Source organism: Nuphar pumila, chromosome 16, assembly GCF_984573655.1.
Source record: "Nuphar pumila chromosome 16, dmNupPumi1.hap1.1, whole genome shotgun sequence".
NCBI lineage: Eukaryota > Viridiplantae > Streptophyta > Magnoliopsida > Nymphaeales > Nymphaeaceae > Nuphar > Nuphar pumila.
The window spans coordinates 76,079,067-76,095,799 of record NC_143264.1 but is presented as its reverse complement, the minus strand read 5'-3'; the positions used below and the strand labels follow the sequence as shown (position 1 = coordinate 76,095,799).

Here is a 16,733-nt window from a genome sequence, read left to right as displayed (position 1 = left end):
ACCTTCCTCAGCGTCGGGGCAAAAACATCCGGAAATGAACGCATTTAAGTATTTGGTGAAGGACATTTCAGTCAACAGATAAAGAAGTTCCTAAAAGACGAATTCACCCTCGTAAACTTTATGCATCGTACGAAAGAGCACAAGTTCAAATCAGCGAAAGCTGATTAAACGACAAATTGGGTACTTTTTCGTCCATTCACTTTACCACCGTGTACAGTCGTCCTCTGTCCGTGCTCACGTGGCCCCCGAAGAAAGGCCGTCTGAGGTTCGGGGAACCAGTCAGCATGTACGTGGCCTCCATTCCGTCCAAGTTCATCCCTTTTTTTCATGTATTAATTGGAGGCGGGGGACGGGAGGGTAGGGACCGGAGACGCTATCTTTCCGTTTAGCGCGAGACAAAGATGAACGGATTACCCACCGTAAAACTCTCGCCCCCGGGAAAATCTGTTACGGGTCCGGCGAGTCCGACGGCCGGAGGTGCCCGGAAGGATCCCTTCCACGTCATACACAAGGTTCCAGCCGGCGATGGCCCTTACGTACGCGCCAAACACGTGCAGGTCGGCGTTTTCTAAGAGAATTTTGAGATTTTCGAGAAGAGATCGAGTTTGGGAATTTTAACTTTTTTGCCGTTTATTTTCAACTTCCTTTTCAAGAAACCGAGTTCCTTTTGTGATTCTGATGTTTTTCCGTCTTTTTTCAGGATTCTGTGTAAATTATCGTTCTTATTGACACTTATTTATTCATTTATATATTTACTTTAATTGGACTTCAGATCTTAGCTATGGATGAAGAATTACTTGTTAAAAAATAGGATTCGCGTTTATCATGTTTTCTTCTTTGCTTACGTAACTATTTGAATTATAGAACGTCGAATTATGCGTTCCAAAAAGGTATTAAAATTGATCCAAAAACGTATGGTTTGATTTCTGTTTTCCTTGGTTATTTAAAAAAAAATGTATTCGTTAGGTGTTCTGGTTCATTTGGCCATGTTACGTTCCTCTCTCTGTCTCTCACTCTTTTTCTTCATTCTGTTTGTGTCTAACGATGGATCCATAGATTTGTTTATGCGCGAGTTCACCGCCGTTTTCGGTGATCTCGGGCTTTTGTCCTCGATTGTGTGGTCGATCTCAGATGGGGTTTCTTTTCTCTCGGAGGTTTTCTTGTTCCGTTGCCTAATTTGGTATTTTGATCCAACAGTTAGACTCTCTCTCTCTCTCTCTCTCTCTCTCTCTCTCTCTCTATATATATATATATATATATATATATATATATATATATATATATATATATATATATATATATATATGAATGGAAAACTTCCCAAAGAACACGGTCCCAAACCTACCAAATGAAATTTTTTTAGTGTTTTCTTTTTCAAAATTCTGATTGTACAGATGTGTTCGATTGATTTACTAAAAATGGACTCTTGGATCATGAATTTTGGATAGAAAAAATAGTAATTGGAGCCTCAGAAATTTATGAAAATTGCATGCTGTTGATTTTTGAAACTTATAAAAACCTATCCATGCATCGTAATCAAATGCTCCAAGAACTAATTCCTATAAAAACAAGCATACAGATGACATCTATACTGTCCCAATTTTGAAACAAACACCAAAAGAATGTCCAAAGTATTTGGAAGGTCCAAAATCCACAACGATGATAATTAAGGGCATTGATTCTCTAAGATAGAGTTTTTCATTAATAGGACTTTATATATTGAATTTTTACCATTCATTTAGTGAGGTACATGTTTTGGATTGTGAATTTTCCATGTTTAGATGTCTTTTTGAAAGCGCTAAAAATCAATGCCCCACTATACTTTTTTTGTAAAGTTTTAACTGCATTGTGAACCATCTATTTTTCACGCTTAATAAATAAATTATAAAGAACAAATATACGTGGTATGATTGATGAGATGCTCAAGCATCGTAGAAGGGCAGCCGTCCGATCTGCGTTGGTTGGTCCTTAGATTTTGAACCTTCCTTTGGTTGGAGGGTCCCTTCCCTATATATATATATATATATATATATATATATATATATATATATATATATATATATATATATATATATATATATATATATATATATATATATATATATATGTGTGTGTGTGTGTGTGTGTGTGTGTGTGTGTAGATCTAGAATCATCTTAGGCACATGCAGGAACAGTTTTGCGCCCAGCCCATTATCCATGTGTGACCAAAAGTGGTTTTCAGTATTATTTTTGTTTTTTATTTAATTGTTTATTTAAATTAGAGAAAATATATAGTAGTACGAACTATGATGCCAAAACGGTGGTTCTCACCCCTGTTTGTATGGATCATGTGTTTACTATAGAGGTTTTATTATCTCTAATATGCCATAAAGTTTAATTCCTAAGATGTTGAAAAACCAACGCCTCATAAGAATGGTTCAAAGATCATAGATCTGTATAAATCAAGTGCATACTGCCATAGTGGTTCAGTACCACAATAGAAGCATCCTTTAATTTTAATATATAATGAAATTTAAAGCAATGATTAACTAGCGCATCCATGCACATGCGCTTAGCACTTAGCAGTATTGACTTAGTTGCGTGCAGCGAGTACTTTGTAAATACTCGGGTCCGATCACCGAATCTACTCCAGACTTTTCTGATTTGCATTTGAGCGATTTATTCTTCTCCTAAACTCCAGAGTAATTATCTCTTATTGTACCACAGCTGGTTGAGAAAGATGCAGAAGCTGCCATCGTTCTGTTCTGGAAGGCCATCAACGCAGGGGACCGTGTCGACAGCGCTTTAAAAGATATGGCTGTTGTGATGAAGCAGCAGGATAGAACAGAGGAAGCCATCGAAGCGATCAAATCGTTCAGAAATCGTTGCTCTCAGCAAGCTCAGGAATCGCTTGACAACATCCTCATTGATCTCTACAAGGTTAATCAAGAAAAGATTATGAAATTGCATCCAAATGAGCTTGACCTGTTAAATCTGATTGCTTCGCTTTTAAATATTTGTGTTGGTAATACAGAAATGTGGAAGAGTAGAGGAGCAGATAGTGCTACTGAAGGAGAAGCTTCGTATGATAAACAAAGGAGAGCTCTTCCAAGGGAAGCCAACAAAAACGGCTCGCTCACATGGCAAGAAGTTTCAGGTCACCGTCAAACAGGAAACCTCCAGAGTGCTGGTAGGGCTTGCTTACTCTTAGAAACTCGGATGAAGTTCGGCTGATCTGAGTTCTGAATACATATAAATTTTCAAATTTTTGGTTTTTTTTTTTTTAACTTAGAGATGGTGGGGAAGCCAAGCATGCAACTATGCTTATATTCTTAATCACAGCCACAAATATCGTTCTTGGCAGTTTCTTGGCAAGGATTTTCTCCAAAATATCGTGGATGTTTTAAAAAATATAAAAAAAAAAATCAAAGGGATAAGAAATTAATGACAGGTTTTAGCAGTATTTTTCTTGAAAACATAAAGAAATAAGTAGATTTTTAAAAAATGAAACAACAACAAACAAAAACTACGCCTTCATCCCAAAACAATTGGAGTCGGCGATATGAACCAAAAAAGAAAATCATTCTCGGTCTTCCACATGAATCCTTCTCCTTCAATCATTTATATCCAATGCCATGTCCTCAGTAAGGTTCAAAGCATTCATATCCTTTCCTATCATCTCCATCCATGTCTTCCTAGGCCTACCCTGACCTCTTTTAACTAATATATTTTTTCATTTCTCCATCCTTCTAACTGGAGCATCATTAGGCCTTCGCCGAATATGTCCAAACCACCATAAACGATTCTCTCTTATTTTATTTTCAATGGGTGCAACGCCTACCTTCTTAAGTATCTCCTTGTTCTGAATCTTATCTTTTATTGTATTTACACACATCCATTTAAGCATACGCATCTCAGCTACACTCATTTTTTGAATATGATGTCTCTTGGCATCCCAACATTCAGCACCATATAGTAAAGAGGGCTTAATAAAACAAACAAAAAATAAGAAAAAACTTAAAATATATAACTTTAAAATATCATGATATTGGGATATTTTCAAGATATCAGTACCATATTGGGATATTTTCCGTTCAATATCAGCGAGGATATTCTTCTGGTAAATATCGTCATATTTTCAAGATATCAGCAATATTCATGGCTATAGTCTTGACATTAGTTGGTGGTCTCCATATTATATCCCGTTATTTATTATATACCGAAAATTTGAAAATATCATCATATTTTCCCATAAATATCGGCTAGCTAGGGTGTTTTTTCTCATAAATATTCTGATCTCTTTGTATGTCAGCTCCTAATAGCTGTGCTTAAGTTATAGTTTCCAGAGCCATTGTGGCAGTGAAACTAGGTGTGTTTAGTTATCATTACTACCAAGAGGATAGTTGTATTAAGCTTTAATTTGCACTGGTTACAGGGTAATCTGGGGTGGGCTTACATGCAGCAAATGAACTACATTGCAGCCGAGATGGTATACAAAAAGGCCCAAGTGATTGACCCAGATGCTAACAAGGCTTGCAACCTAAGCCTCTGCCTCATAAGGCAAGCAAAATACGAGGAAGCTCGGACCATCCTTGAAGACGTCTGGAACGGAAGATACAGCGGGACGGAAGACGACAAGTCGCTGGTTCGGGCACAAGAATTGCTGAAAGAAGTTAGAAGATTAGGAGGTGATGAGATCATGGATTATCAAGATGGGTTTGATCATCTTGAAGAGATCATTCTTGGTGGGTTAGACCTGACCCATGACTGGGCTCCGGCAAGGTTGAAGAGATTGCCCATCTTTGAAGAGATGACACCTTATAGAGATTAAGTGGCTCGTTGATTAAATCATTGTGATCATTCTGGAGTGATTTGTAAATAGTGTGTGTGTTGCAGTTAATTGTGTCTTTTTCTGTACCAAAGGAGTGTGGAAAAGGAAAAAGTCAATAAGGACCGTGAAGAGATTCGTTGATTGGTGGGGTCATAGTTACCAATGGCGGATCTTTGAAGGGGCCGAGGAAGTATGGGGTCATAAAGGAAAATTAAAATTTTCATTGCCCCTCATGTATATTGTTTTGATAATAGAATGATTAAGGATTTGCGTAATTTTCAGTCTTTTAGGCCATGTTTGTAATGCCTTGTGATTCTTAGATTTTTTTAAGGTCCTGTCACTCAATCAGAACACCTTTTCATTGAAAAATAAAAAAAAATACGTGATTGCCAGTCGGTTATTGCTTTTGTCTTGAATCTTGTGAAAGTTAGTATTTAAGATTGAACAATCACAGCTTCTGCTTGAATCGTGCATCTTCTGGCATTGACATTTGTAATCCCAACCTGAACCTTCTAGAATTTAAAAGTTTCAGCTTCATACATTTGCGTACCTTCGTTTCAAATAATTAAGTAAATTCTAACATTTGTGCAGACATCATATGTAAACCCGATTTAACTAAGAACTAGCTTATAGGTTAGACGTACGTCCGCAAGTATATGTCTCACCTTTACAAATGTATGTTGTAAATGTCTTTAACTTAGTATGATTTCTTATTTGGCATGTTTTGCGTCACATATTTGTGGGCATCAAGATCTTCATGCAGATACCATATGAACTTCCTTTGTTTACAAATATAGACATTCAAAAATAATTGTTACAAATATTCTTATATTCACATGTTTTCATATTGCAAGTTCATGTCACACATTTATGCACGTCATGACCTTTGCGAAGAAACCATGCAAACCTCCTTTAACTAAAAGCTCGCATTCGCAAATGCCAGACATTCACAAAAGTCATGCATTCACAAAAGTCTTAAATTCGCAAATGTCCTTACCTTCACATGTTTTTTACATAATCGCATCATACATTTGTGTATGTCTTGTTGACGTTCACATAGTTCATAAATGTAGAACTTCTGACCTCAATTATGGACATACTGAACATTCACATATTCAACACACATTTCATAAATATTCTCATGAGGTTTTTGCGAATCTCATAACCCATGCACATAACATTTGTGATCCTCTTTACATGCATAAAATGAGACTCTTCATTTGTATAAGAGCTTTGTTTCATATTTGATGACCATTTTTGCATAAAAATTAGGGTTTCTCAATGAGGGTTTTGTGGTCCCCATCATGTTTTCCCCGATGAGTTTTTTTGATGAGGTGTTGTTGATCTTGCCGGATCTTTGTCTAGAAGCTACACATCATTAGCAGTGAGTTTTTTAGCATCCAACACATTATCGTCGATGAGATGTTTTGGTAAACACAAGTTTTTCTTTTTATAATAATTGGATGAGTTATTTTTTGAAACAGTGGCATAAATAAGTTATTTTGTGAAACAATGATATGTTTCATGAGTTATTTTTGTATATTCAATAGCCTATTCTATTTTTTTGGTTAACGCAATTTCATAAGTTTCTTTGCATATTTTTTTCCTCAAATTTGATTGTTTATATTTTGCTTATCTTTTATTATAAAGATAATGAGAGAACAATGACATGATTCTTAGGTTATTTTTCTATTTTAATTGCTTATTCCATTTTTTTTGTAATTTAATTTCATATGAGTTTGATCCTTGCCCGTCTGTTTACCTCTATCCTCAAATTTGGTTGTACAATTTTTTTTTATCTTATATTATAAAGTTGACAAGTGAACAAAGTGTCATGGTGACACCAACACCTGCTAGTCCATCATAAAAAAGGATAGGATATGTATATGCTATAAATAGGCGGATTGAAATTGCTCTCTAATATACTAAAGTTTTTATCTCCTGACTACTATTTTTCATAAATAATACTTATTGGTTGATCCTTCATACTATGATGTACAAGAGAATCTTGATAAGTGAATAAACAAGAAACCTGCACCATGACCAAGAGCATGGGTTTTTTATTTAATTCACAAGAAATGCAACATTGGTAATATGAGGTCGAGATTGTGAGATTGCTATGATCAAATAAGAAGCCTCAGGCCACACTGAAAAAAAGCGAATTCTATAAAAAAAAATCTTAAAAAAAAAGGTTGATGTGTTTGTCTACATTCATATCTCTCATATAGAAAGCATCTAAAAAAGGGAATGTTAGTGAGGAGCAGTTAGTGAGTTAGAAGTGTAAGGAGCCCATGACTTTTGATTCTCTGATCATAGCTAATCTGCAGGGTTGATTGGAGGAAGCAGGAGATATAACCACTTTCAGTGCAATGATGAGATGAAGTGTGAAGAGAGCTGATGAGCAACCTTAACAAAGAGAGAAAGCTAAGGCTGAGGTAGAGGAGAGGGTGGGGAATCAAGAAGATTTTTCTCAAGGAAATAAAGATGTCAGTGTTGAGGTGAAGAGTGAGATTGTTACTGGTGAGAGGGCAAAGGAGGAACCTCAACAAAGAAGAGGAAAAAACTGAGGTGAAGAGTGATAGTAAAGATAGTGAGAAGGCATAGGAGGATCCTTAGCTAAGAGAGAAGGCTGAGGTGGAGTAGAGGGTGGAGAGGAAAGATGACAATGATAAGAGGGTGGAGAAGGAAGGGGAAAGATCATCCTATGGAAGAAGAAGTGCATGCTCTCATGAAGAGGTTACAACGGGTAGCAAGGTTCAATACTTGTGAACAAGTATTTTCTAAATATGTTGATGTTTATGCAATAGTGGACTGATTATTTATCGATGTATGCAGTTATAACTAGTAAACTAAAATGAAGTATGTTTTAATGTTATATATATTCAATGATCAAATTGTGATAAGAGAGTTTGTGTGAAACATATTTGTAAGAGAACCAGTTATATATTGTAATTCATTATCATGTATTAAATGATTGATGTGCATACAATAGTAAACCAATTATTTATTGATGTATGCAATTGTAAATAGTAAATAAAATGATTTGTTTTTTAATGTTATATTCAATGATTAAATTATGATACACGATTTTTTGTCAAGCATTCTTGTAAGAGAACCAATTATATATTGTAACTCATTATCATATATTCAATAATTGATCTGTATGAAATAGTGGATCAATTATTTATTGATGTGTGCAATTGTAACTAGTAAATAAAGTCATGACATCCACAAATATGTGACACAAACTTGCAATAAAAAACATACAAAGGTAAGGACATTCACAACACATATTTGCAAATGTCCACATTTGTAGTCATACATCCAACCTTTATATGAGTTTTTTGTTAAATGAGATTTGCATGGTACTTGCGTGAAGCTCGTGACATCCGTAAATATGTGACACAAACATGCCGAGCTTGAATCAGAAAATATGCAAAATTAGAGATGTTTTCAACACACATTTACGAAGGTGGGGCATATATTTGTGGGTGTACATCCTAACTTTAAGTGAGTTTTTAGTTAAAGCAGGTTTGCATGACATCTCGTGAATGTCAGGACTGCTGCAAATGTATGGAGTGAACTTATCAAGTTCAAACTTTTTAATTCTAAATGGTTCGCATCGGGCCAGCGAATATCAGAAGATCTGTGCATTTTAGATGCAAATCTCTTGTGTTGGGATTCAAGTTAGCAGGTTCGCAAATACTTTATGTAAATTTTATTAGGTCTGTGAAATGTTTATGTGGATCTCCTTTTTATTGAGATGTTACAACCTTCGAACGACTTACATATCTATCATGTGAACATCAACCTGTTCACTTGTGTGAAGGTTAGCTTCCTAGGTCTCAGACATTAAACTAACATTTTGACTTTTTCATATATATATATATATATATATATATATATATATATATATATATATATATATATATAGAGAGAGAGAGAGAGAGAGAGAGAGAGAGAGAGCTACCTAATTTAATCCATGCCTACCTCCAGCTTACTGGGCTTCTAAAGGAGTTTTCTTTCATTCTCAAATCTGACCATTAGGGATACACACTAGCCAACTCTGAGTTGTTCAAACTCTGCTTGTTTATAAACAACTTTGTTCAATCTTTTCTCGAGCTGGGAACCGAGCCAAGCTAGAACACCCTTGTCCAAATTCGGCTTGGTTCTGAGTTCAAGCCGAGCCAAGCTTGGTCCTAGTTCCAAAAGAACTTTTTAATATGTAACACTTTTGAAGAGGCAAAATTTGACACCCAGTCTCTCCCAGAAGTGGACAAATATCTCACTGTTGGGCCAAGCTACTAGTTTTTTGTAAAATGTACAAAGAGCTAGTGGAAGATTTGATATTGCACCTTTCAAAAAAGAAACCAACACCCTACCCATTCGGGAAACACTATCTTTGGTCTTTGTTTTGGCAAATTTTATATATATATTACTTCTGACAAGCTTAATCGAGTTTTTTGACCTTTCTCGAGTTTAGCGGCTTGATCAAGCTTGGCTTATTTACTTTCATGGACGAGCTTGAGCCAAGTTTAAAGAAGCATAGTCCGAGCTAGCTTGTTTCATTGTGCACCACAATTGACCAATCAGATGCTTTTACATGCTTAATTTTATAGAAACAAACTCTTGGATCATCCTATTTTGACACATGGGTAGGTTTTTATGAGGTTTGAATATCGACGGTCTACAATTTTCATACATATTCAAGTTTAAAAAATCACATTTTTCATTAAAAAAATGCAATCTAACTATCATTTTCTAGCAAATCAACTATGTCAAGCACGTCAACGAAGTCAAATTTGAAAAAAACACACCAAAAACCCCTTTTTGCTCGTGGTAGGCACCTACTCCTCTCTCTCTCTCTCTCTCTCTCTCTCTCTCTCTCTCTATATATATATATATATATATATATATATATATATATATATATATATATATATATATATATATATATATATATATATATATATATATATATATATATATATATATATAAAGCGGAAGATGGGTGTAGGATGTGCAATAGCTCACCATGTGTATTAAAAAACTTCCTTTACCCATGGTCTTTGATTGCGACTAAAAGGTGTTTTTTTGTATAACGCTCATGCATATGACATTATATAGTAATGGGGAGGTGCAAAATGATACATGCTAAATGAGTTTTTCAAGGTTTTTTTGTTTTATTTTTAAATTTTAACCATGCATATGTGATCTATGTACTTGATTTTATAGGGATCAGCTCTTGAAGTGTTCGATTCCAACACACGGGTGGTTTTTATAAGGTTTAAAAAATCAATGGTTCAAAATCTCTATAAATTTCTAGGCTCCAAATATCATTTTTTTCATCAAAAACACATGATTCAGGTGTGGATTCCTTGTAAATCGACCATGCCCAACACATTTATGGGGTCGAAACTGCGAAAAAAAATTAGAACGGTAGAAAAACCCATTTAGCATGTATCAATTTCGCACCTCTCTCTCTCTCTCTCTCTCTCTCTCTCTCTCTCTCTATATATATATATATATATATATATATATATATATGGGACCGTCCAACCAAATAAAGCTTAAAAATCTACAACCAATGATGATCAGATGACTCCCTCCTCCAATGCTTGAGCATCTCATTGACCAGACCTCATATATTTATTCTTTATAATTTTTTTAGTAAGAAATATATTTTACACAAAGATTTTATGATATATAGACATGTTTTTTGAAATGTAAAAGTCGATGACTCACAATGCATTTAAAACTTTACAATACAATGTATTTTGTGTTGTTGATTTTTAGCTCTTTACAAAATGCAGCTAAACATCGAAAATTCATAACCCAAAGCATGTCACTCACTAAATGAATAACAAGAATCCAATATGCAAAGTCTGGTCGAAAAAAAACTCGATCTTTAAAGAAGGAACATCATCGATTATCATCAGTTGTAGATTTTGGACCTTTCTTTGGTTGGACGGTCCCTCTTCACTATATATGTAGTAGGTGGTAGTTGCTTACCACTTTTTTGGCCTATTGCCAGCTTATAAGGCTTTGGAATGATTTTTCTATTTTTTCTAAAATCTAACCATGCAAATGTGATTTACATGGTTGATTCTATAGGAATCGGCTCTTGGATTGTCTGGTTCGGACACACAGTTAGGTTTTTATGACATTTAAAAATCAATGGTCTAAAATTTTCAAAAATATTCAATGCTTTAAAATCTTTCTTATTGAAAAACATTATTCAAGTGCCATATCCTAGCAAATCAATTATGTCGAACATTTGCAGGGTCAGATTTATAAAAAACAACCCAAAAACACCTATTCACCGGTGGTATGCTAAAAAAGTAGGCAACTACCACTTTTCCTATATATATTGTCACTAGAATATGAGAACTAATGTGTGAACTTCGATTTTCATTATTTTTTTATTCTTTTCTCTTGAATCTAATGGAACGGATGTGATCTACAAGTTTGGTTTTATAAGAACCGACTCTTGAATCATCCGATTTTGATGCATAAATGAGATTTTTTTAAGGCTTTAAAAGCAATTACTAATAATCTTCGTAAATATTCAGGCATTCAAAAATCATATTTTTTCATAAAAACACACGATCCAATGGTTGATTCCCAACAAATTTACCATGCCAAGCACATCCACATGGTTGAATTTGCAAAAAAGTGTTGAAAATGCCCATATTTCTAGTTCTCATAATCTAGTGACTATATATATATATATATATATATATATATATATATATATATATATATATATATATATATATAGAGAGAGAGAGAGAGAGAGAGAGAGAGATGTGTAGGTGCAAAATTGATGCGTGCTAAATGGGTTTTTCTGCCCTTTCAGTCTTTTTTTCACAGTTCTGACCTCGTAAATGTGTTGGGCATGATCGATTGATGAGGAATTCACACGTAGACGTGTTTTTTGATGAAAAAATGCTATTTAAAGCTTAAAAAATTTACAAAGATTTTGGATCGTTGATTTTTTGAACCTTATAAAAACACACCCATTTGTCGGAATTGAACACTTAAAGAGCTGATCCCTATAAAATCAAATACATGGATCACATTCGTACAGTTAGAATTTTTAAATTAAACTAAAAAATCCTGAAATTTTCATTTAGCACGTATCATTTTGCACCTACCCATTACTATATATATATATATATATATATATATATATATATATATATATATATATATATATATATATATATATATATATATATAGGAAAAGTGGTAGCTGCAGGATCGTTTTTGAGGTTTACCATCAGCCTACTACATGTAAATAAGGGTTTTCGGGATTTTTTACAAATCTGACCCTGATGTGTTCGGCATGGTTGATTTGTTAAGAAATGACACTTGGATCATGTTTTTTCAATAAAAAGATGATTTTTTAGGCATTGAATATTTTTGAAAATTGTAGGCTGTTGATTTTTAAATCTTATAAATATCTAACTTGGTCATCAAAAGTCGATTCCTATAAAATCAAGCATTTAGATCACATTTGTATTGTCAAATTTCAGAAAAGATAATAAAAATCCTTTCAAATCCTGGCAGGCTTATGGTAGGCTCAAAAAGTGGCCAGTCAGCTACCACTCACTATATATATATATATATATATATATATATATATATATATATATAGGAGAACTGAAATATGAGAACTAAAATATGGGCATTTCCAACACTTTTTTTGCAAATCCAACCATGTGGATGTGCTTGGCACGGTGAATTTGCTAGGAATCAACCATTGAACCATGTATTTTCGATGAAAAAATGTGATTTATAAATGCTTGAATATTTATAAAGATTATGAGCCATTGATTTTAAAACCTTAAAAAAATCACGTTTATCGGATGATTCAAGAACGGGTTCTTATAAAAAGCATGTAGATCACATCTGTATGGTTAGATTCAAGACAAAGGACAAAAAAATCATGAAAATAGTGGTTCATTATTAGTTCTCATATTCTAGTATGTATCAGGGGTGTCAACAGGTCGGGTTTGGTTTGAACCCAGGTGAAACCAGACTTAGCCCCGATTTTTTGGTATGGTATCGGGTTTGGACTCAAGTCTAATATAAAATCAAGTACATAGATCACATTTGTAAGATCAAAACTTAAAAATAAAATTAAAAAAAACCCAAATAACCTATATTTAGAATGTTTCATTTAGCATGGATGTGTTGCCCTATATATATAAATATATATATATATATATATATATATATATATATATATATATATATATATATATATATATATATATATATATATATATATATAGGGAAAATGAAAACCGGCAAAATGGGCACCGTGCTAAATGGCTACTAGATTTTTGATGTTTTTTTGAAATTCTGACCATATAGATGTTACCTATATGCTTGTTTTTATATGAATCACATCTTGGACCATTTGATTATGATGCATGGATAGGTTTTTATACGGTTTCAAAAATCAATTGCCTACAATTTTCATAAATTTTTTAGCCTCCAAATACTATTTTTTCTATCCAAAATGCATGATCTAAGTGTCAGTTTTTTTAGTAAATCAATCGTGCTGAACACATCTATGAGGTTGGAATTTAAAAAAAAATACTAGAAAACCATTATCATGTTTCATTTAGAACGGTGGCCATTTTGTAGGTTTCTATTTTTCACATTATATATATATATATATATATATAAGGTGATAGCTGTCTACCACTTTTCTATCCTATTGCCATCCTACTGGCTTTGGAAAGTTTTTTTCACATTTTTCTTAAATATGACAGTACAGATGTATTATACATGTTTGAATTTATATGAATCAGTTGCTGGATCATCTAATTCCAATGCACATAAGGTTTAAAAATCAACCGTTTAATATTTATCAAAATATTCAAAGCTTAAAAATAATATTTTTTTATAAAAAAACATGATTTTAGTATCGTTTCCTAGCAAATCGACCATGCCCAACATATCTGCAGGGTCATATTTGTGAAAAACAACATTAAAACGTGTTTGCTTATGGTAGGCAGCTACCACTCTTATATATATATATATATATATATATATATATATATATATATATATATATATATATATATATATATATATATTGGCTACTAATGAAGGTAGAAACTAATGAGCAGATCTTACTTTTTTTCTTCACAAATTTGTGCTTAATTTTTTTTATAGATGATCTACATGGTTTGTTTAGTAGGAAACTTGTTTTGAATCTTGTGATTATGACAAGTAATAGGTTTTCAAAGGAAAAATCAACAGCCCACAATGTGTCAAAATTTCATAACTCAAAAGATCACATTTTTACATCAGAAAAGCATGATCCAAGGCTTGATCCTTAGCAAACAAACCATGCTGAACAACTTGCAGCTATGATTTCTACCTCATTAGTTTCGAACCCTTATTAGTAGACAATATATATATATATATATATATATATATATATATATATATATATATATATATATATATATATATATATATATATATATATATATATATATATATATATATATATATATATATATATATATATATATCGGTTTGTAATCTGTCACAGAGACATGGCAAGAGGGATACGATTTCATTTTTGTGTGATTTTCTATAGCATACAGAGGAGATGACACAGCAGTATGTTGAGGTATCTCTCAGTTTTTCAAAAGCCGTATAATTCCAATAAATCCATTATATTTTCAAAATATAACTTACTTATGTATCAGCTTTTATTGGGATATTAATGCGAGAAAACCACTTTTTAACTTTATAGTTTTTCACTAAAAACAAAAACAAAATTTATCGCAGGATTTTCCCTCGCGGGGAAAATCTGGTATCAAAGATATGTGACATTGTTTTAGATCCGCAGGTCTAATGTGGGTTTTCTCCAGGAATTCCGTTTCAGGCAGGATCCTGGTAAGGTCGATTTGGTGACTGAAGTCTGATGCAACTACTTAGATCGACGTTTCTAATTGAGATTACTGCAGATAAATCCACATCTTCAGCTCTTAACTTTTTACACCATGATCGAGGAGTAAGATAAAGGGCACAGACTGTAGATATCTCATCAAAGTGGGTTTGCATCCATTGAATATTTGAGAAAAGATTCAACCCATTCCAACCTATAGACCAGAACCAAAAGGTAGAATCATGCTTAAGAAGGCCTGGACATCAAGGTTTTGTTAAATGCTCATGGACTCGTTTCAAGCCGTTCAGCCTATAATTCTTCAATGTCTTTTCTGGAGTATGAATCGCATGGCAAAATAATGTGAGCCAATCTGAAAAGATGCATCTCCCTTACCGTCTTGGGACAGGACCACTCATTAATTTCTCGTGTTTGATCAACTACAAGTCTATAATTGGAAACCTAACAAGAACTAAGAAGGGATGAGAAATCATTGATTGTTCAGTGCCAACTGCCGTTTCTAACATCTATGACTATTTAAAGAAACAATTCAAGTGAAATAGATGGGACGATAATAAGGCTTCCCCATACAAGGCCCTCTAAATGGGGAAAAAAATAGCAACCATGTACAAACCATCGAGAAAAATCAATGCACAGAATCACTAAAAGAAAAAGGGGAGTGAAGGCACCAACAATATCAACAAAGTCTAATAATGAAGCAAATGTAATGAATTCCCCAACAACAATCTACAACAGCGAGGGGAAGAAAGAAAGACATGAGGGTGATCTTAACAAGGGATCTGTCTGGTGAACCATCGCATGACCTTGATGGGAAGCTTTATGAGACCCATCGCAAGATTGGCCAGCCCAGCGAAGCACATACAGCATGGACATAAGCAACTCAACACCGTCCTGTACCACCATTCCAACAATCACCCAATATGAGAGAGAGAGAGAGAGAGAGAGAGAGAGAGAGAGAGAGAGAGGTTTAGGATTAGAGGACTCACCCGATGATCCAAACGACGACCCCAATGAGAGAAATAATCAAGGCCACGAATGCGAAGGGCAACCCGATCAAGAATCCAAGAGGCCTGCACTCCCCCATTCTCTCTCTTCTTCTTCTTCTTCTATCTCTGTGTATGGCTGGATAATATAAGATGAGTTTGGTTGAACGAAGTTTCGAAGCATTGCGTACAAAGAGTTGAAAATTAAGAGTCAAGTATTCAAAGTTCCAACCACCGTGTGGGCCCCAACTTCCTCCTTCCTCGTGGTAGGGCCCAAGTAACCTTGGGGTAGTTTGACTTTGCGATGGGGTGAAGCCCACAGAATCAGTTTCGTGCCATGTGTCGACAGATCCATCTGTCAGTGATAGGGATAACAGGCGGTATTATTAGGCCTGAACTGAAACGGGGTGGCTTTTCCAGTTGGCTCCAATCGATGGAAAGGGATCCAGACCCATTCTCATCCTGAACTATTACCTGATGGTTCCCGCACAGGTCATTAACAAGCTAATGTGTGTTTTATTGCATAAAGATCCCTAATCACACAATTAAGCAGGCTTAGCTTGGGGTGGACATTGGGTCGGGTAACCAAGATAGGATGGGTTTGGGCTGCCCAAAGCCTGACAAGTGTCGAGTTGGACCCACCCTCATGGTAAACAGCCAGGTCCAGTGCAGATAAAATGGCCAACTGAGTGAAGATACACCTACCTCGTCAACTGGTCAAAATTGCCAAATGGCACACACCTGAGCAGCTCCATTGTGTCTTGGGCCACACCTTGGGCTCGTGATGAAGGGTCTGAGCAAATAGAGCAGCCTGAAACCCAAGGAAAGTGTGACGAAATAATCTCACCCAAGGAAAGCTTATGATCGCTAAGGCTATTGACAGAACAAATTATCAACAAACCCAAGCATTTCTTGTACAAAAGGCTTTGTTGGGGACAGGCCTGCATGTACCACGGTTTGATAAGAATTAAAAGATAAACTACACTAATAATCGGCAAACATG

At 34.5% G+C, this 16,733-nt stretch overlaps 2 protein-coding genes across 2 annotated transcripts; one reads left to right on the top strand and one right to left on the bottom strand.

Annotated features, from left to right (window-relative positions):
* The first annotated feature begins 277 nt into the window (after positions 1 to 277).
* LOC149813670 (protein SULFUR DEFICIENCY-INDUCED 2-like) lies at positions 278 to 5,027 on the top strand. The gene is made up of 4 exons (XM_089991990.1): positions 278 to 557; positions 2,707 to 2,919; positions 3,014 to 3,169; positions 4,415 to 5,027. Exons 1-4 carry the CDS (start codon positions 402 to 404, stop codon positions 4,808 to 4,810), a joined length of 921 nt encoding a protein of 306 aa, XP_089848116.1. The 5' UTR covers positions 278 to 401; the 3' UTR covers positions 4,811 to 5,027.
* A 10,379-nt stretch (positions 5,028 to 15,406) lies between these two features.
* Positions 15,407 to 15,887, bottom strand: LOC149813669 (taximin). The gene is made up of 2 exons (XM_089991404.1): positions 15,734 to 15,887; positions 15,407 to 15,638 (listed from the first exon to the last, which is right to left on the bottom strand). The coding sequence occupies exons 1-2, from the start codon at positions 15,829 to 15,831 to the stop codon at positions 15,515 to 15,517; spliced, it is 222 nt and encodes a 73-aa protein (XP_089847530.1). The 5' UTR covers positions 15,832 to 15,887; the 3' UTR covers positions 15,407 to 15,514.
* Positions 15,888 to 16,733: the final 846 nt, after the last annotated feature.

What these genes read in the sequence shown, in the direction of transcription:
- LOC149813670 (XM_089991990.1), top strand. Translation starts at nt 402, where the DNA reads ATGAACGGATTACCCACCGTAAAACTCTCGCCCCCGGGAAAATCTGTT. An exon ending in TACGCGCCAAACACGTGCAG is followed by an intron (nt 558 to 2,706) that starts GTCGGCGTTTTC and finishes ATTGTACCACAG; the next exon opens with CTGGTTGAGAAAGATGCAGA. An exon ending in TCCTCATTGATCTCTACAAG is followed by an intron (nt 2,920 to 3,013) that starts GTTAATCAAGAA and finishes TTGGTAATACAG; the next exon opens with AAATGTGGAAGAGTAGAGGA.
- LOC149813669 (XM_089991404.1), bottom strand. Translation starts at nt 15,831, where the DNA reads ATGGGGGAGTGCAGGCCTCTTGGATTCTTGATCGGGTTGCCCTTCGCA. An exon ending in GTCGTCGTTTGGATCATCGG is followed by an intron (nt 15,639 to 15,733) that starts GTGAGTCCTCTA and finishes ATGGTGGTACAG; the next exon opens with GACGGTGTTGAGTTGCTTAT.